Raw genomic sequence first — 17,533 nt, 5'->3', positions numbered from 1 at the left:
TTGGGACATTTGCATGCTAGAGGGGGGTTCTGGTGTCGATGCTATTGGTGCTGACTGCGAACATGTTGAGGCAAGGTCCCTCTCCATCACCTGAAAAGCAGGCCCGCCCGAGGAGGGATGGAAGCCCGGAACCAAAAAGGACAACTTCAGAACCAGGGTCACTCTCTGCCCTGAGGAGCCCGCCTCCAGATAAGGAGCTCCAAAAGACCGGTAGCTGCCAGTGGAGCTGTCGCCATAGACGGTGCCAGCAAAAAAATAGGCTCTGAACTAGGAACCACGGTGCCAACAGCCCAATCACTGCTCCGAGAGTGCACCAGTTCCAACGGAGCAGTTGCACCAAGAGCAATCGATGCCGACAGGGAAACCTCCGCAGTCAGAGCCGAGACAGTATGTACCGGGGTGGTCATCGGTACCAAAGTCTCCGGGGCCTGTTAAGAGGCTGGAGGAGGATATACTGGTGAGTATGCCGTGAAAGCTTCTGTTCCAAGGGGGACGGAAGACCTAGCAGGGTTGGGAAATCCTCGAGCTGCCAGAAGCCATTCCACAACCCTCACTACATCTTGTTCTGAAAGGCTACTGGTGGATATGAAGGGGGCTGCCGAAGGCGAGTCAGGTCTTTCGAGAAAGGGACTAAATTGGTGTTCCAAAAAGGGGTCATAAGTTGGAGAATATCTGGTTCTAGGAAGGTGTTCAACCTTCGGAACAGAAGGAGTCATTGTCTGTGGAGTCATATAAGGTATCGGCTCCATGGCTGGGGATGGTGCCGATGCGGGTATGGTAGTCAAAGCTGGTGTCAAGACCAAGGACAGCACAGAGGAGGATGGTGCCGAAGCTGGTATGCTAATAGGAGTCAAAATTAGATGCGGCACCGAGGGGGAAGACATAGAGCTTGGTGCCAAAGTTGTCTGCGCCGAAGGCACAGGAGAAACTCAGTGTTGACTCGGTTCCAAGGCGGACGGAGATGTAGGAACCAAGTGACTCCATTTTTCTTCATGTTTTTTAGTCTTAGGAGGTGGTGAGATCTCCGTCCCAGAAACAGCCTCCAAGAAGGGAGTTTTCATCATACCCTTCAAAATCAACTTGTTCTTATGCTCAGCCAAAGTCTAATTGATGAAGATGGAACAGATATCACACAAAGCATTAATGTGGTCAACACCCAAACAATAAACACACAGAGCGTGACTGCCTGAGTTGGGCATCTTATGCCAGCACTTAGCACACTGTTTAAAACCCAATTTAGCTTTTTCAGACATAATGAAAAATCCTCACACTAGTCCTAGCGACAAGATAAATGACCAAAAACAACAACAGTAAAGTTAAACAGAATAGTTTTTTTTTAATCCAAATAGATAGGAAAGGGAAGAGTAGCAACAATGGTACTTAGAAATACCACAAGTGGTAGGAAAGAGAGCCTACCTAAGGTAGGGGAGAGGGACAGTACCAACGATGGTATAAAAGAAACTACCAAAAGTAGTGGGTAGGGAACAGAACAAGTAAAAGAGTTTACAGACGAAAGATGAAAATTAGTGAAAAGTGACTACAAAGGTAGATAGTGATAGAAATTAGCACAAAAAACTCTACACTTAGCTTGAGAGAGAAGGCTTGGCATGTCTGACGAGGAACGTGGCAAATGAGATCTGGAGAGACTATTAGAGAGGCATTATGGGTAGGTCTTAGCTGAGAGTTTTTGGCTGACACAAGCTTGGTAATGGCCGTGTCAGTTCCAAGGATGGAACCGAAGTCCTAACAGTAAGGAATGAATAAAGATTTACATCAGATTACATTTTTTCTTCCTTTCCCCTTCTTAATCATTCCAGTTTACCCTCCCACCTCCTTCCTCCTCTCTCTTATTCTGCCTTCTGATCTCCAAGTACTGTCAGCCATTTTTCTTTGCCAACCCAAGCCTTCTTCTGACGACTTTAAAGACAAGTACTGCTGCTCACCCCCTGGCCATCAACAGTTGTCTCACATACCAAATCCCTTATTTCTCCTAATGTGGTTCTTTTGCTGAGGAACTTAAAGACTTCTTTCCCTACCAGTTTCTTCTTATGGAGTGGCACATCAAACAACAGTATGGATAGAATCCACTGTGAGATAAGGAAGTAAATAAAATACCTTACCTAAGAGGCCCTGGACATTACATTTTAACCCAAGACATGGACAGAAAATAACCCCATTGGCAGTTTCCTGTAAGTTTCCTGGGTAAGGAATCAAGACTGCTGCAATATGCCCTGGGGCTGACCACAGCCTCCTGAAGTTCAATGGGGGCACTGGTCACTGGGTCCAAGGCCTTGCTGCATGGTAACACAGAGTAATTGTCAGTCACCAACAACCTCTTGAACTTGTGGCTGTGAAACCACAAACCACATCTGGTTCTGGCTCCTCTGTTCATGTGAATTAACAATGAGGAGAATGAAACACCCAGAGCGGTCAAGGCTTTGTTCTTTCCTTCATGTCATTCAAATGCATGTCTACTTCAAGAATGAATGTGAGGGAGGAGCCCTTGAAGGGACAATCCAAAAGGATCGTCTTACTGTCTCTGGCAAGTTGGATCAAATGCAGCCAGGAGTACCAGAGAAATGCTACTCTAGATGCTTTAGCCCAAGCAACCTATTACATGAAGTTACAAGCTATGTGGGGCATGAGACTGCTGAGAAATCAAATAGTACAAGCCTGCGCCTTCATTTATTTCCTTTAAGTAACCATGCAACTCTCTCGCTGCATGTTGCAATTTATCTGCTACATCCCTCTAAAGGTATAGAATATGCAAGTTAGGTAGTTTTATATCAATGAGGATAATGTGGAAGACACATTCTCTCTTCCCAAATCATTTCACAGCTGGGGACTGACCGAAGAACAGACATCTAGGCTCTTAAGGGTAGGAGCACTACACAAAGCTGCTGCTGCAGCAATGGCAGACAATGGCTTGGGAGTTTCCACTCATACTAAATATTACTCCAGGCCAGAATATTTGGTCTGCCTTCTTATGAAACTGGTGCTACTATGACAAAATTATCCTATGCTACATTTGTTGCATACTGCAGGATGTTCACACGAGGGAAGGAAGGGAGAATGAAAGACAACAAAAGCCTTTTGCAGTCTTTCTTTGGGTGAGAATAGTGGCTCAGTGGGACAACCCTTCATTGCTATATTAATTACAAGATTTCCCCAAATTTGGGGTTGTTGGAGGACAGTGATTGAGGTGACATGGTTCAGCTCTAAAGGGGTATCTTTGTGCCTCTTTGGGAATGACTTGCACTCTAGGGACTTCAACATTCTTCAAGGAAATGATGCAGGAAAGGAGAGGTGTGCTTGCCATGGCAGCATTCAACTGGATTGAAATGGATATACTACCTTTACAGTCCACCACACCTAGTTACACAATGATACTTGCAAATGCAGATAAGCCAAACAGCAGGCAGCAGTATACACATCCTTCACGGAACAAACCTTCAACTAACCATATCCTCCCAAGCACCTCTTGCTCAGAAAATGATCCACATTAGCTAGCTGCAAACATCTTTCTGAAAAAAAGACAATTCCATTTATCGTTCAAACTGACTCATTCAAAAACTTCCAGAATCTACACAGCCAGTTATCCAATATGAATTGGAGTCCTACACTAGACTATCAGCATAACATCAATCAAGGAACCAAAAATATTTCCGGTATGTGTATCAATACCACAAATGAAGCAAAAGAAAAAAGAAGATCTGAAGTAGGAAGACTTCATTCGTCTGCAACCTGTGGGTATCGGATCCGACCTCGGATCCGAGCCGGCAATTCAAAAGCTTAGGCTCCGAGCTCCTAGCTCCTCCTCTTACCCATAACCCCTTGCGCCCCTGACTGACCTCAGATTTCGCTTGCCGCTTTCAAGAAGCAACGGAATTCTTGAGCTCCTGGGCTGGTTTTGAGATAAGTAGTTTTCTGACAGGAAAATTGTTCAAATTCTCTTTTTGTTACAAAAATAGTTAGTGTTGTGTGTGGTTAAGGCTTTCCTCCCTCTTTAGTTAATTTTTCACGGTTTTCGTAGTTTGTTTGTTTGTGTGTGTGTGTGTTTAGGCCTTAGGTGTTATGTCTGAAGCCCTAAGGCTGTCTTTCAATGTACAGTGTGGCCATAAGCTGTCCCCAGCAGATGGCCACACACTGCGTTAATGCTTGGGGTTGAACACCTGTCTTCTGGTTGTACCATTTGTGCAGGGTTCAACCCCGGCTTTAAGGGAACGGAGGTCGGTTAGTGCTGGCGGGTCTTTTACCCCCAGATACTGCTTCGCCTCTGCCTCCAGTCAGCAACTTGTTGCTGTCAGTTCTCCCTCCTCTGGGACTCAACTCCCTTAAAATGCCGGAGGGGAAGGATTTTAGGGAGAGACAGAGAGGAGAGGCACACCACAAGAGGACAGCCGGCTTCCAGCTCGGCTCCTCCATCTAAGCCGGGCTTCCCCTGTGCCTTCTAGCTTCCTCCTCCTCGGCTCCACTCCCCTCGGCTCTCCTGGACCCGAGGAGGAGGAGGCTAGCCCTTCCAGGAGGTCACCGAGGGTTCTCTAGGTCCGCCGTGGCCTCCTAGATCGACCTTTCGATGAGCTTAAGCTGATATGGACCGGATGATGAGGAAATTCATCCAGGCCCAAATGCAAATGGGAGTGCTCCTAGCCCCCAACCGGGAGGGGCTTCACCCCTTTTTCGCCGTAGCTCCTTCTCCACCCATACCACGGGTTCGAGCTTTGCGCTGCAGATTTGGATCCGGGTGGATCCGATTGGTCGGCGCACCTCGGATCCGCCCCATCCCTTGAGTGCTTGGTACTGACGACCTCTCGGAGCCGAGGGCCGAGCCGGATCCGAGGGAGCTGGTGTGTCTTCGGCCCGTCCAGGTCGGAGCACACTGGTCTCTCGGATCCGACGGTTTCGGCCCGACTCCGATCCGCACGCCGGATCCGAGTGGGGCCGGCTCTCAGGGCTTAGAGAAGCTGGCCTCGGCTTTCAACGCGTTGGAAAGGGCACTGTCGAGGTCATCCGGACCCCGGTCCCTGCCACGGCTCCATCCCGCACTCCATTGCAGTTGGGCCAGGCCCCACCAGCCGGTCCCAGGGACAGCCCGCCTCGATGTCCTGGGTGGTTCCCTTGGAACATCCATCTGCTGAAGAGTACTCCTCGGACAGCCCCCGGCGAAGTACCGGAAGCGCAAGTGCAAGAGGAGGCACATGGACTCCTGAGTCCGCTACTGAAGACACGGACTTGGATGAAGGGAAGGCTCCTAGGTCACCCCTGAGGACGCCTCATTTGGAGACATCATGGAGATGTTAAGGATCGGGGTGGTCTGCCCCCAAGGCTTCTTGGACGAGTCTGTGTTCTTGGAGGCATTCGAGGCGGGCCCTTCTACCTCTTGGGTGTCCTCCTGCTGACCCCTGGTAGATCTTATATCTATCAGGGCGTGGAAGGATCCGGACACCATTGAGCCTATCCCAAGCCTGGACCGCATTCTTTCTCCTCCATCAGACCGCACCCACTGGAGTAAGGGTCCCCAGTAGATGCCATGATGATGGCTGCAGCCCGGAGAGGGAATTGGCCCAGGCGAAGTCCCTCCGCCCATCCTCCGGGCAAGTGAGTCCTGCTCGATGGATCGAATTGGGAAGCGAGTGTTTAGTTCAGCGACCTTCTCCTTGAGAGCCCCTGAACTACATGGCTATGTCATTAGGATGCAGCGAGATCTGATTAAAGAATACGCTGCATCTCCCTGAGTCCATCTCGAGTGAGGATAAGCAGGTTTATTCCACGAATGGCCACTCTCAGATCTGTATCCAATACATCTATGCGGCTGCTGTCTCATGCTACTGAGGGAGCCGCTAGAGCCAGCGGAGCAGGCCTTGTCATGAGGCGACAGGCCTGGCTCCGCCATTGTGATTTTGCTGAGCCCTTTAAGGCGACCTTCGCTAATGCCCCTTTCGATGGTTCTGCCTTGTTTGGCAAGACTGTTCAGACACTTGTCCAGAGCGAAAGGACGGGAAGACGCTGTCTGCCGGAGTCCGCTTCTCAGCTCCCCAGAGGTCCTTCTCTAAGAACCAAAAGGGACAGAAGAAGATGTGGTTCCGAAGTCGCAGGCAGTCCCAACCTGCTCCGGATAACCAGTCCTTCCGTGGCAGAGGAGGACGGAGGTCGCCGTGCCAGAGGCAGGGGGCTCCTGGCAATTTTGGGTCCAGAGAACCCTTCTCTGAGAGACCCACGCAGCAGCCCTGAAGGGTTGCCCGGCTGTCCGCCTCTGGAGGCAGTCGGGGCGTTCGATGCACCTGACTTCTGGGAGTCCATAACAACAGACAGTTGGTGCTTCACTCATATCCAGAGGATATTCAATACCCTAATCAAGATTCCCAAATCTCTCAGCCTCCCAGATGTTCCACCCGACCAAAGGGAGGCCGCAGCTCTAATCGGCGGCTGCTGGAAAAGAGCCATCCAGCGGCCCCCAGATCAAGCCGGATTAGGGTTTTACTCCAGGTTCTTTTGGTGCCAAAGAAGACGGGGACTTAAGACCAATTTTAGACCTTTCCCTGTTGAACCTGTCAGTAACCAAGCAAAAGTTCCGATGGTCACCCTGCAATCTATACTCCTTTTGAGGGAGAACGACTGGATGTGTTCCATGAACCTCAAGGATGCGTACCACATTCGGATGGACAGGCGATCCAGGAGGTTTCTTCGCCGGCTGGGAGCCAGTCACTATCAGTTCAGGGTCCTCCCTTTGGTCTCACCTCAGCCCCAGGGTGTTTAAGGTGTTAGCGGTGGTAGCGGCCCACCTGAGGCTCCAGGGATTACAGGTCTTTCCGCATCTGGACGACTGGCTCCTGACTGCATCATCAAGGCATCTTCTGTGCTCAGCCAGGGATTACTTCCTTCAACTAGCACCAAGGCTGGGCATAACGATCAACTGGGAGAAATCTTTCCTGAATCCAACTCAAATTATAGATTTCATAGGAGGAAGACTAGACACCAGATCAATGCTAGCCTTCAGCCTGAGGTGTCATGTGACAGCAATCCTTCAACCGTCACCAACTGCAGCTTTGGTCCTGAGGGCCCTAGGTTCTATGCATGCAGCTATCCCGCTTTCTAGCATGCCCGCCACGCATGGTTCTTCAATGGACCCTTCAAGTTCAGTGGTCTCCTCTTTGTTCGCCTCTAAGCGGCTCGATTGCGGTCAGCAGAGCGTGCAGGGACTCCTTCTGTGGTGGCTTCTTTCTCCGGGCCCCTAGCAGGAAGACCCTTTGCGCTGCATTTCCCGAGCCACAGTGACCACGACGCTTCTTGCCTCGGGTGGGGGGCATTCTGCGGGAAAGATTGTCAAGGCCGTGGAATCCCACAGAGACATCATTGCATGTAAATGTCCTGGAAATGACATACAGGGACTATTGCGATTCAGACAGACAACATGTCCGTGGTCTGGTATATCAACAAGCAGGGAGGAACCAGGTCTTATCCCTTTGTCGAGGCCATGAGAGTCTGGGAATGGGCAATTTCCACCAAACGCTTTCTGATAGACATTCCGGGAAAGTCCAACATCCTGCGACAAGCTCAGTGGCACCATCCTTTCTCCAGTGGTCCCTAAACCTTCAAGTAGCGAAGAAGATTTTTGCCATTTGGGGGCAACCCTGTTGCGATCTTTTGCTTCTCCTCAAACGCCAAATGCAATTTCTTCGCTCTACTTCCCACCAGGGAGTTCGAGGATGCTCTGGTGCATGCTTGGCCTCCCGGTCTCCTTTATGCCTACCCTCCACTTCCTCTGATGCAGAGGTTTCTGCAGAAAGCCAACAGTTTGGGGAGCAGAATGATTCTCATTGCCCCATTCTGGCCTCGACAACCTTGGTTCCCCTTCGTATGGTCTCACAAAATCAATCCACCATGGATTCTGGATCCAATTCGGATCTCATCTCTCACCCTCTGGGAATGCCAGTTCCCAATCTGGACCCTGAAGTTGACAGCTTGGCTGCTCCAATTCCAACCTTAATTAGGACTCGGTATCTCTTCACCGTCAAAGCAATTTTGGTGGCTGCTCATAAACCTTCTACCAGACAGGTTTATCGGAGTAAATGGAAGAGGTTCTCTATATGGGCAGGGCAGAGAACGGTGGATCCTTTTCAGCACCTATCTCTGCGGTGCTAGAATTTCTAACAGACCTCTTTCATCAAGGCCAGTTCTTCCACGATTAAAGTACAATTGGCTATATCGCATTATCACATTGGACAGGACACAGCTCCTTATGACAGCGAAATTATGCAAATCCTTTCTCAAGGGAGTTTTTGAGGCCTCCAGTCAAGGAGGTTGTACCTTGGGATTTGTCTTTAGTCCTGCAGGCCCTTACTGCTCCTCCCTTCTGCAGCTTCTGCTGATTTAAAATTCCTTTCCTGGAAAACTGTCTTTCTGGTAGCTATCACTTCAGCCAGAAGGGTGTCTGAGCTTCAGGCTCTTTGTGTCAAACCGCCTTACCTTTCTTTCTTCCTGATAGGGTGTGCCTCAGGACCAATCCATCTTTCTTCCAAGGTCTCTTCTGAATCCAATATTAACCAGTCAATCAATTTGCCTGTCTTTTTTCCCAAGTATTCAAACAAAGGGGAATACAAATTGCATTGGATGTTCATAGACAATTACGTTTTATATTAACAGGACAGCTGTACAGGAAATCAGATCAGCTGTTGGTCTCCTTTGCTAAATTTGCTCTGGGTAAAGCAGTGTCTAAAGTCACTCTGTCTAAATGGATTGCTAATTGCATTTTGCAGGCATATGACACTTCAGGCAGACCTGCTCCTAAGAGGGTTTCGGCTCATTCTACTAGGGCAGTTTCTCGCCAGCCGCCTTTAAGTCCGTGTTTCGCTGGATGATATCTGCGCGGCAGCTACTTGGGCCTACGCCTCATACTTTTATTTCTCATTACAAGGTGGATGTTGTTTCTAGAGGAAGAGCATACTTTGGCTCAGCGGTGCTCGAACATCCTTCCATGATGGCCCAAGATTCAGGTAGCTAGGGACTCTGTCCCACAGGTTGCAGAGACAATGAAGTCTTCCTACTTCAGATTTAGAAGTTATGTACTCACCATAACGTTCCATCTGAGTAGGTGACTTCGATGAACCATCCCATCCCCTGACCTTTATAGAGCGAGTATTTATGCTGTTTTAGTATACTGTGGTCAGTATTTGAGGCAAACTCAATCTGAGGTCAGTCAGGCGTGGCGGGGTTATGGGTAAGAGGGAGGAGCTAGAGCCTAAGCTTTTGAATTGCCGGCTCGGATCCGAGGTCGGATCCGATACCCACAGGTTGCATCCGAATGAAGTCACCTACTCAGATGGAACGTTATGGTGAGTACATAACTTCTAATTATGTACTCACCATAACGTTCCATCTGAGAAGTTATACTTCATTTTTCTGAAACCTGTGATATTTGGATCCATATCGGATCCAAGTCGGCAACTTTACAAGCATCTGCTCCAAGCTCCTCCCCCTTACCCAAAATCCATCACCACCTCCTGCCTTCCCTCAGATCAAGTTTACCACAACTCAAACCAATCAGCAACTCAACTTAGCATAAACCATACATGAAAATCTCATGAGAAGGTTTGGGGGAAGGAGGGTGGGAAGGTTGCAGAAAAATAGTATAACTACTCAGATGGAACGTTATGGTGAGTACATAACTTCTTTATCTGAAGTAGTTAACTTCATTTTATCTGCAACCTGTGGGACAGAGTCCCCAACTACTCAAACTCCTGGGAGGCCCTCATGGAAGGATATTCCTGAGCACTGCAGAGCCGAAGGATGCTCTCCCTCTGAAGATCAAATCCAACTTATGAGAAATGAAGGTATGTGACTTTGTCCAAGTTGCTGCCGCACAAATGTCACCCAATGAGACCCTAGAACAAAAGGCAACAGAACTCGCCATAGATCTGGTAAGAATGAGCTTTAACAGGACCAGGTGGAGACAATCCTTTGTCTTTGTAAATTTGCAAAATACATAGTGTAATCCATCCAGCTAAGGAAACCTTGAAGATGGCTCTACCCAAAAAGGGCTTAGAAAAAGACACAAACAACTGGTCAGACTTACGGAAGGGCTTTGTTCTCTCTAAATAAAAATAAAGTTGTCCATGAACATCTAGCAAATGCAGTTTATATTCACCCTTGTTCTGAAAATCTGGAAAGAAAACAGGCAGGTTAATTGTTTGATTAGTGTTTGATTCAGAAGCCACTTTTGGTAAGAAAGAAGGGTTTGTACGGACAGAAACTCTGTCCTTATGGAAGATCAATTAAGGGGGCACGGCAGACAAAGCCTGAAGCTCAGAAACTCTTCTAGCCGACCTAATGGCCACTAGGAAGGCTGTCTTCTAGGATAAAAACTTCAAATCTACTGATGTTGCAAGTTCAAAGGGGGGAGCAACTAAAGCCTGGAGAACAAAGGTAAGGTCTCAAGGAGGAACAGAGTCCTTAACTGGAGGATGCAAAAGAAAGGTGCCTTTAAGAAAAGCCTTACACAGTCTAGAAGAGGCCAGGGCATTCATATTTTTGCCAATGTGGAAATTCAAAATAGCTGCCAGTTGCACCTTCACAGTGGAGGAACTAGCCCCTTGCTGAAAAATGCTGGCTAAGAAATCCAACACTGCAGAGACAGGGGCTGTAAAAGGATTCAAGTTTCTCTGAGAAGCCCAAATACAGAATCGCTTCCATTTACTGTGGTAAATCTTCCTTGTGAAAGCCTTATGAGATGCAGCCAGAACAGTTTTCACTGAAGACGAAAGACTGGGAGTCCTGGCAATCAAGGGAACTGGAGCAAGAAAGCTGTCAGCTTGAGGCTGTCCAGGTTGGGCGGACAGGTGCCCGAGGGATGAGAAATGAGATCCGGACAGGGATCCAAAATCCAAGGAGGAGCTAGAACATGAGACCAGAGGAAGAGGAACCACACTTGATGAGGCCAGAACCGGGCAATGAGGATGACTTTGCACCCCAGTCGACAAGCTTTCTGAAGAAACTTCGGAATGAGTGGTAACAGGGGATAAGCGTACAGTAACCTGGGAGGCCAAGCATGGACTACAGCGTCTCTGGGGGGATCCCCTGATGAGGGAATCAGAGCGAAAAGCTCGTTGCACTTCACGTTGGAAGGAGATGTGAAGAGATCGCAGCAAGGCTGTCCCCACACAAGGAATATCTCCTCCACTATTGACTGTTTCAGAGACCACTCATATGGCATTAGAATAGCCCAACTCAATCTGTTTTCTTTAAAATTGGAAAAAAAAAAAACAGGAATTTTTTATTGGTTTTTTCCCCCCCCCGGGGGGGGGGGCCCCCCCCCCAAAACAAAAGCCGGCGCAAATGAACCGTTTTCCCCTTTGGGCCCCTGGAACGTCCAAAAAAATTTTTTTTTTTTTTTTTTTTTTTTTTTTTTTTTTTTTTTTTTTTTTTTTTTTTTTTTTTTTTTTTTTTTTTTTTTTTTTTTTTTTTTTTTTTTTTTTTTTTTTTTTTTTTTTTTTTTTTTTTTTTTTTTTTTTTTTTTTTTTTTTTTTTTTTTTTTTTTTTTTTTTTTTTTTTTTTTTTTTTTTTTTTTTTTTTTTTTTTTTTTTTTTTTTTTTTTTTTTTTTTTTTTTTTTTTTTTTTTCCCCCCCCCCCCCCCCCCCCCCCCCCCCCCCCCCCTCCCCCCCCCCCCCCCCCCCCCCCCCCCCCCCCCCCCCCCCCCCCCCCCCCCCCCCCCCGCCGCCCCCCCCCCCCCCCCCCCCCCCCCCCCCCCCCCCGCCCCCCCCCCCCCCCCCCGCCCCCCCCCCCCCCCCCCCCCCCCCCCCCCCCCCCCCCCCCCCCCCCCCCCCCCAGCACCCCCCCCCCCCCCCCCCCCCCCCCCCCCCCCCCCCCCCCCCCCCCCCCTGCCGGGCCCGACCTCCGGGGCCGAGGCCGAGCCCCGGATCGAGGGAGCTGGGGTTCGGCTTCCGAAAAGGGGAGACTGGTCTCTCACCGGAGGTTTGCCGGACTCCATCCTGCGGCGATCCGGTGGGGGGCTCCTTGAAAGCTGCTCCCCCCTTTAGGTAGGGGAAAGGGCAACTGTGAGGACATCGGACCCGGTCCTCCACGCTCCATCCCGATAGATCATTTCCCCCTCCTGGGGCCGGCGTCTGTCATGTCCCCCTCTGCCTCTAGGGGATGAGTTGCCCTGAGAGTGTCAGGAAAACTGTGATTTCCGGAACCACTTCTTTTGCCCTCTCAGATTCCTGGAAAAGGATCTTTGAGGACTAGAGAAGTGGATTCTAATGGCAGACAAGGTCTTCCCATCTTTTTCACTCTGGACAAGGGTGTCACATACAGTCCTCCCAAAAAGAGAAGAACCATCAAAGGGAGCATTCGTGAAAGACACCTTGAAGGGGTCCGGAAAGTGACACAGTCTGAGCCAAGCTTGTCGCCTCATAGCTATGCCGGTCCCAGCCACCCTAGCTGCTCCTTCTGTAGAGTGGGAAAGGAGGTGTATGGACGTGTTTGATATTGACTTCAGTCTCGACATTTTCCCAGAGAACAGACGCTTGCCCTCCTGCGACAAAGACTCTGGGGGCGACTCAGCTAACACCGTGACTAGGTCTCACTGCAGTTGTATAACCTGTGTCAAATAGTTCAGCACTCGGATGGAAAATATCACTGAAGAATATACTCACTTCCCAAATCGATCCGCCGTCCTGGACTCCTTGTCCGGAGGGTGGACCAAGGAACTTTTATGAGCCAGTTCCCTCTTGGTGGCTGCTACAACTACCATAGCATCCTTGGGGGATCCCTTATACCAGGCCTTTCTGTCAGAGGGTGGAGGAAGGACCTTGCCCGGGCATTTAGGTATCGGCTCTATGGTGTCAAGCTCCTTCCACACCCGCGTGGTGAAAAGATCCACCAAGGGATCTACCGGCGGGGACACCGAGGAAGTAGATGGGCCCATGCCAAAAGCCTCCAGGAACAATGATTCATCCGTAGAAGGTTTTGGGGCTGACAAACCTCCCCTCTGGCAGAGGATCTCCATGATGTCTCCAAAGGAGACATCCTCAGGAGGTGACTTGGGGGAACCTTCTCTATCTAAATCAGTGCCTTCTGTCAAGGACTCAGGGGAGTCCAGGTGCCTCCTTTTGCATGTGTGCTTACGAGGACCCTCTTCAGTGGGACTCTGTGAAGAGGGCTCGTGAGCTGCGGGGGGTTCCTCCAGGGGAACCACCTGGGGCTCCTCTAGCATGGGCTGTCCTTGAGACAAGCTGAAGGGAGTCATTACAGAATCCAAGGGAGTCTGGGCGGAATCCAAGGAAATAGGCTGGGGTCTTGATCCTTGGGAGAGAACCCTCTCCACCACATCGAACACTGATGGAGAGCGCACCTCTTTAGCACCCAACAAGGAGGAAGCTCTCCCCGGGTCCACCTTGAGGATTGGGGCCAAGGCTAGGGTAGCTGGAGCTCCAAAGGAACGGCTCAGATCCAACAAAGTCGGAGCCAAAGACACCTCCATCCCCTCGGGTCAGAATCCCCATCCTCGGCCCACACAGCTGGTCGGATCCGAGGAACTCAAGGTAATCGCTGGAGTAGAGGTTGGAGGAACCATCGGCGCCGAATTCCCAGCTCTGAAGATCCTCGGATCCATAAACTCCGAAACGGCAGGCCGGATCAGGGAAGGAGAAATCAGATGAAAGAAGGGCATGGAGGTCGCCCCTCCAGAGAGAGATGGACCTGGCAAGACTCCCATCTGGATTTGGGTCCGAATACATCTCCTCATCATCCTGTCCATATCCATTTCAGAGAGACTCCGAGTCGAGCGCGAGGAAGCGAGCGGCTCAGATCTGGCTGGTCGATGAGAAGATCTGGATGAAGGCTTCTTCTCCAGGGAGAATCTGGGGGAGTGGAGCTGAGGAGACACAGGCCTCAATATCTTGGAAGGCGGGCTAGGGAAGGACTCCTGATCTGGAGACCATTTACGGGGCCTATCCCTTTCTTTCCTCTGTCTCTCCTCTCTATATCTTTTTTCTTGTCTTACCCTTTGGCATCCCCTTCAGCAGGTCTAGCGGGAGGGAGAGTCCCAGCCTGAGGGGGGGGGACTGGGTGGGAGTTGCAGAAAACGAGGCCGAAGAGTCTAGCGTGAAAGCAGGGAGCAGGCCTTTAGCCACCAGTTTGGCCTTCCTATCCTTCAGGGTCCTCGAATTAAATCCAGCACACACACTGCATTGGATGGATAAAATGGGGAATGCCCAGACATCAACACGCAGTGTGTGACCATCCGCCGCTGAAAGCTTATGGCCACACACTATGCGTTTTTTGAATGTAGGTTTAGGCTGATCACACATTTTACATACACACAGCCACACCTACCAAACCCCAACACACTATGACCACACTCACACCTATAGGAAGGGAAAGGCCTACAATACAACTGCTTCACAAAACTATTTTTTTTTTTAAACGACAAACAAGCATTTAGGGGGAGGAAAGGGAACTAACTGAGAAAACTCTCACTACACCCAAAAATATACCAAAAGGCACTTACAGCAACCCTAAGGCTCAGAGCTACGGAGACCACGATTGTTGATGCAGGAAGCGACAAACGAGATCTGAGGAAAGGCAGGAGATGGTGATGGGTTATGGATAAGGGGGAGGAGCTTGCAGCTCGGAGCAGATGCTTGTAAAGTTGCTGGCTCAGAGTTAACTATTTCAGATACAAGGTTTACAGTATTATTTAAGAATGTTGAATCAGTCCAAATGGACTACATAAAAACAGAGAGCACTACAATGCTTACGACTTACCCAAATTCATCTTGTAGTGGTGCCACTTGATCTACTAGAATCTGTAGCCGATCCCACCTCATGTGACTGCATTCCTTGTGGAAATCAAATGCTATGTACCTAAAAAAAGGCAAAACAGCTTCTCACTATGTGATAACCACATACGTAAAAGGAAATGCTATTATTCTGTATTATATGTTTATCATATATTCCTCAAACAAAATATAAAGTGTGGTTAAAAACAGAAAAATCAGTAGAATTAATAAATATAATCATCACTGTAAATTACAGGTGAAAGTTAACATCACTTGTTTACTGTGCTGCAGCATGAGCTGCGCCACATTCCCAAACTGAGGTTATGCTTCTTTGGTAAGGGGTTACTGTCCTCAGAATTAATGTGTTAAATAATTCTTCTCGTTATACTCTCTGTATACAGATAATTTGAGTTCTGCGCTCACTTTACTTTCCTGTCTTCCAGTAACTACACACAAGAAGATCCAGTACTCAATAACAGTCCTACAAAACTATACATATAGCTCTTTACAAATCTTCTGTTGATTTCTTTCTCCTCCTAAAATGGCAAAGAATATCTTCCTTTACAAAGAACTTGTCCATGCAGCTTTACAGTGTATGTTTCATTATTCTGCTCTGAAAGATGAAACTGGTTTCCCTACAGGGAATCAAAGACAAACTGGTCATACTGTAAGTGCCTGGACACAAACAGTTGAGATCAAAGCACGGTATTAGTCTACTATTAAGACAAATGTTTTCTCTGTGTATCTCCCTATTTGCATTTACTTGCAGTGTTTTATAGGTTCATAGGTTCATACTAGGCTATCTGCCCTACGGCATTTATAAGCCTAGCCAGAATGTGTTTGGCTTTCGCCACCCATTTTAAATTTATTTTGCTATGCCCTTTTTCGAGGTTAGTATACTGTGCCTCTGTCTAACAGTGACACAGAAGTGATACCCGGGGTAAACCTACGACCTCCCATCCACTCATCAAGATTCCTCTTGAAGAGAGACAATGAGGGACTCTGCCTAACCTGGACTGGGATTTTATTCCAGAGTGAAGGGAGCCTCTGGGTTATGAATCTGTCCCTCCAGCATGTCCTATTTATTTCAGTGCTGAGGTTCAAGTCTCTCGAGCGTAGCTCGATGGGATTTGGATTTTCTGAGGTGCAGCATGTCCATTAATTCTGGGTTGGACATGGCTTTATACGTCAGGCACAGATCGCCTCTGAACAGGCGGTATGCCACTGAGTAGAGCTGGAGTTTCTTTAACCGGGCAACATATGGCATCTGTTTGAGCCCTTTGATCCTCTTGGTGAGGTACTTTTGGGGTCTTTCCAGTTGCTGCAGGTGTCTGGTAAGGTACATCCTAAAAGGGGCATTGTACTCAATTATGGGCCTGATGAGGGATGAGTAAAGAGGCACAATGACCTCCCCTGATCTAGATGTGAATCCCTTCATGATTAGGTGGGCTATATAAAATGTTTTTCTAACCACTTTGGCCACGTGGTTGCCAAATGAGAGATTGCTATCAACTTGCATCCCCAGGTCCCTAATTACTTCTTCTGTACTTAATGGATTACCATCTATGTGGTAATTTGTGGGCGCTTTGTTTTTGCCAAAGGGGATGACTATACACTTTTTGGCATTTAGCTTGAGGCCATGGCTCTGGCACCAGTTGTCTGTTTCTATGAGGCCCTTTTGGAGGATGCTTGTGTAGGCTGGAGAGTCGATTATGGCGCCCAGTTTGCAGTCATCTGCAAACTTGGTCAGCCACAGTCCTTCCGTGTTGGCCTGTACCTCCGAGAAATATATACCGAACAAGAGAGGTCCCAGGACTGAGCCTTGTGGGACACCACTTGTAACTGGTTTGGAGTCTGACACGGCTCCAGCAATTCTAACCATGTGGGTTATGTCCTTGAGCCAGTTTGCAATCCATCTAGTGACACAGGGGTTTATATTTAAGCTGGTGAGCTTATCTTAACTTTTCATTTGGTTTTGGTCAGGATGCTGTTTCTGAGGGCCAGAAGTGATGGCTCTTTGGCAAGGAATATACTGTTGCTATTTCTGAGCGGTAGACATTGGCTAAAGCTCAAGCTGTTTTTTCTAAGAGTTCTTTTAGTTTCTCTTCACAGTTTAACTGGGATAGGTGCCGCTTACAGTACAGTTGTGTACACTTACCATAAATGTAGATGTTCGAGTGTATTCACTGTTGCAGTCATTACATTTGGGTAATCTGCTGGCAGATTGCCCTCAGTCGGCCTGAATTCCAAAGTCTTGAGGTCCTGCATCGGTTGCTGTCTCCTCTTCCATGACGTCAGGTCATCATGGGTATAAAAGATGCAGCCGACACCATTTCTTTCAGTTTTTCTTGCCCCAGATGTCAGGTGCCCCCAAAAAGGGTAGTCAAACTTTATATATATATTCAGAAATACACCAATATAAATTTTACCTTCTTCTATAAGCAAATACACCACATAGGTAGTATAAATCAGAGAAGGAAAGATCAGATCCAAAAGAAAAAAGGGGGAAGGCGGGTGGGTACCCTGGACTGCAACAGTGAATACACTCGAACATCTACATTTATGGTAAGTGTACACAACTGTACTATGATCTTCGTGTTTCACTGTTGCAGTCATTACATTTGGGTACAGTTCCAAAGCTATGGTTGGGAGACTGGAACTAGACAGCAGTAGGAGCGGCTATTAGGCCCTGCAGAACTGCAGTGGCAAAGCCTGCCCTGGATTTAGAGTAGAGTGGCAGATGATAATGCTTTGTT

The 17,533-nt window shown here is 48.4% G+C and overlaps 1 protein-coding gene across 1 annotated transcript in view; it reads right to left on the bottom strand.

The window, feature by feature from the left end:
- Positions 1 to 17,533, bottom strand: part of SACM1L (SAC1 like phosphatidylinositide phosphatase) — a 1,643,742-nt gene that overhangs the window by 616,973 nt on the left and 1,009,236 nt on the right. The window contains exon 12 of the mRNA XM_044065524.1: positions 14,764 to 14,862. Coding sequence (XP_043921459.1) covers positions 14,764 to 14,862 — 99 coding nt within the window. The remainder of the gene's footprint in view (positions 1 to 14,763; positions 14,863 to 17,533) is intronic.

The sequence above is a fragment of the Protopterus annectens genome, chromosome 3.part0 (genome assembly GCF_019279795.1).
Source record: "Protopterus annectens isolate FY-2018-M chromosome 3.part0, PAN1.0, whole genome shotgun sequence".
Lineage (NCBI taxonomy): Eukaryota > Metazoa > Chordata > Ceratodontiformes > Protopteridae > Protopterus > Protopterus annectens.
This window is presented reverse-complemented; position numbering and strand designations above follow the sequence as displayed.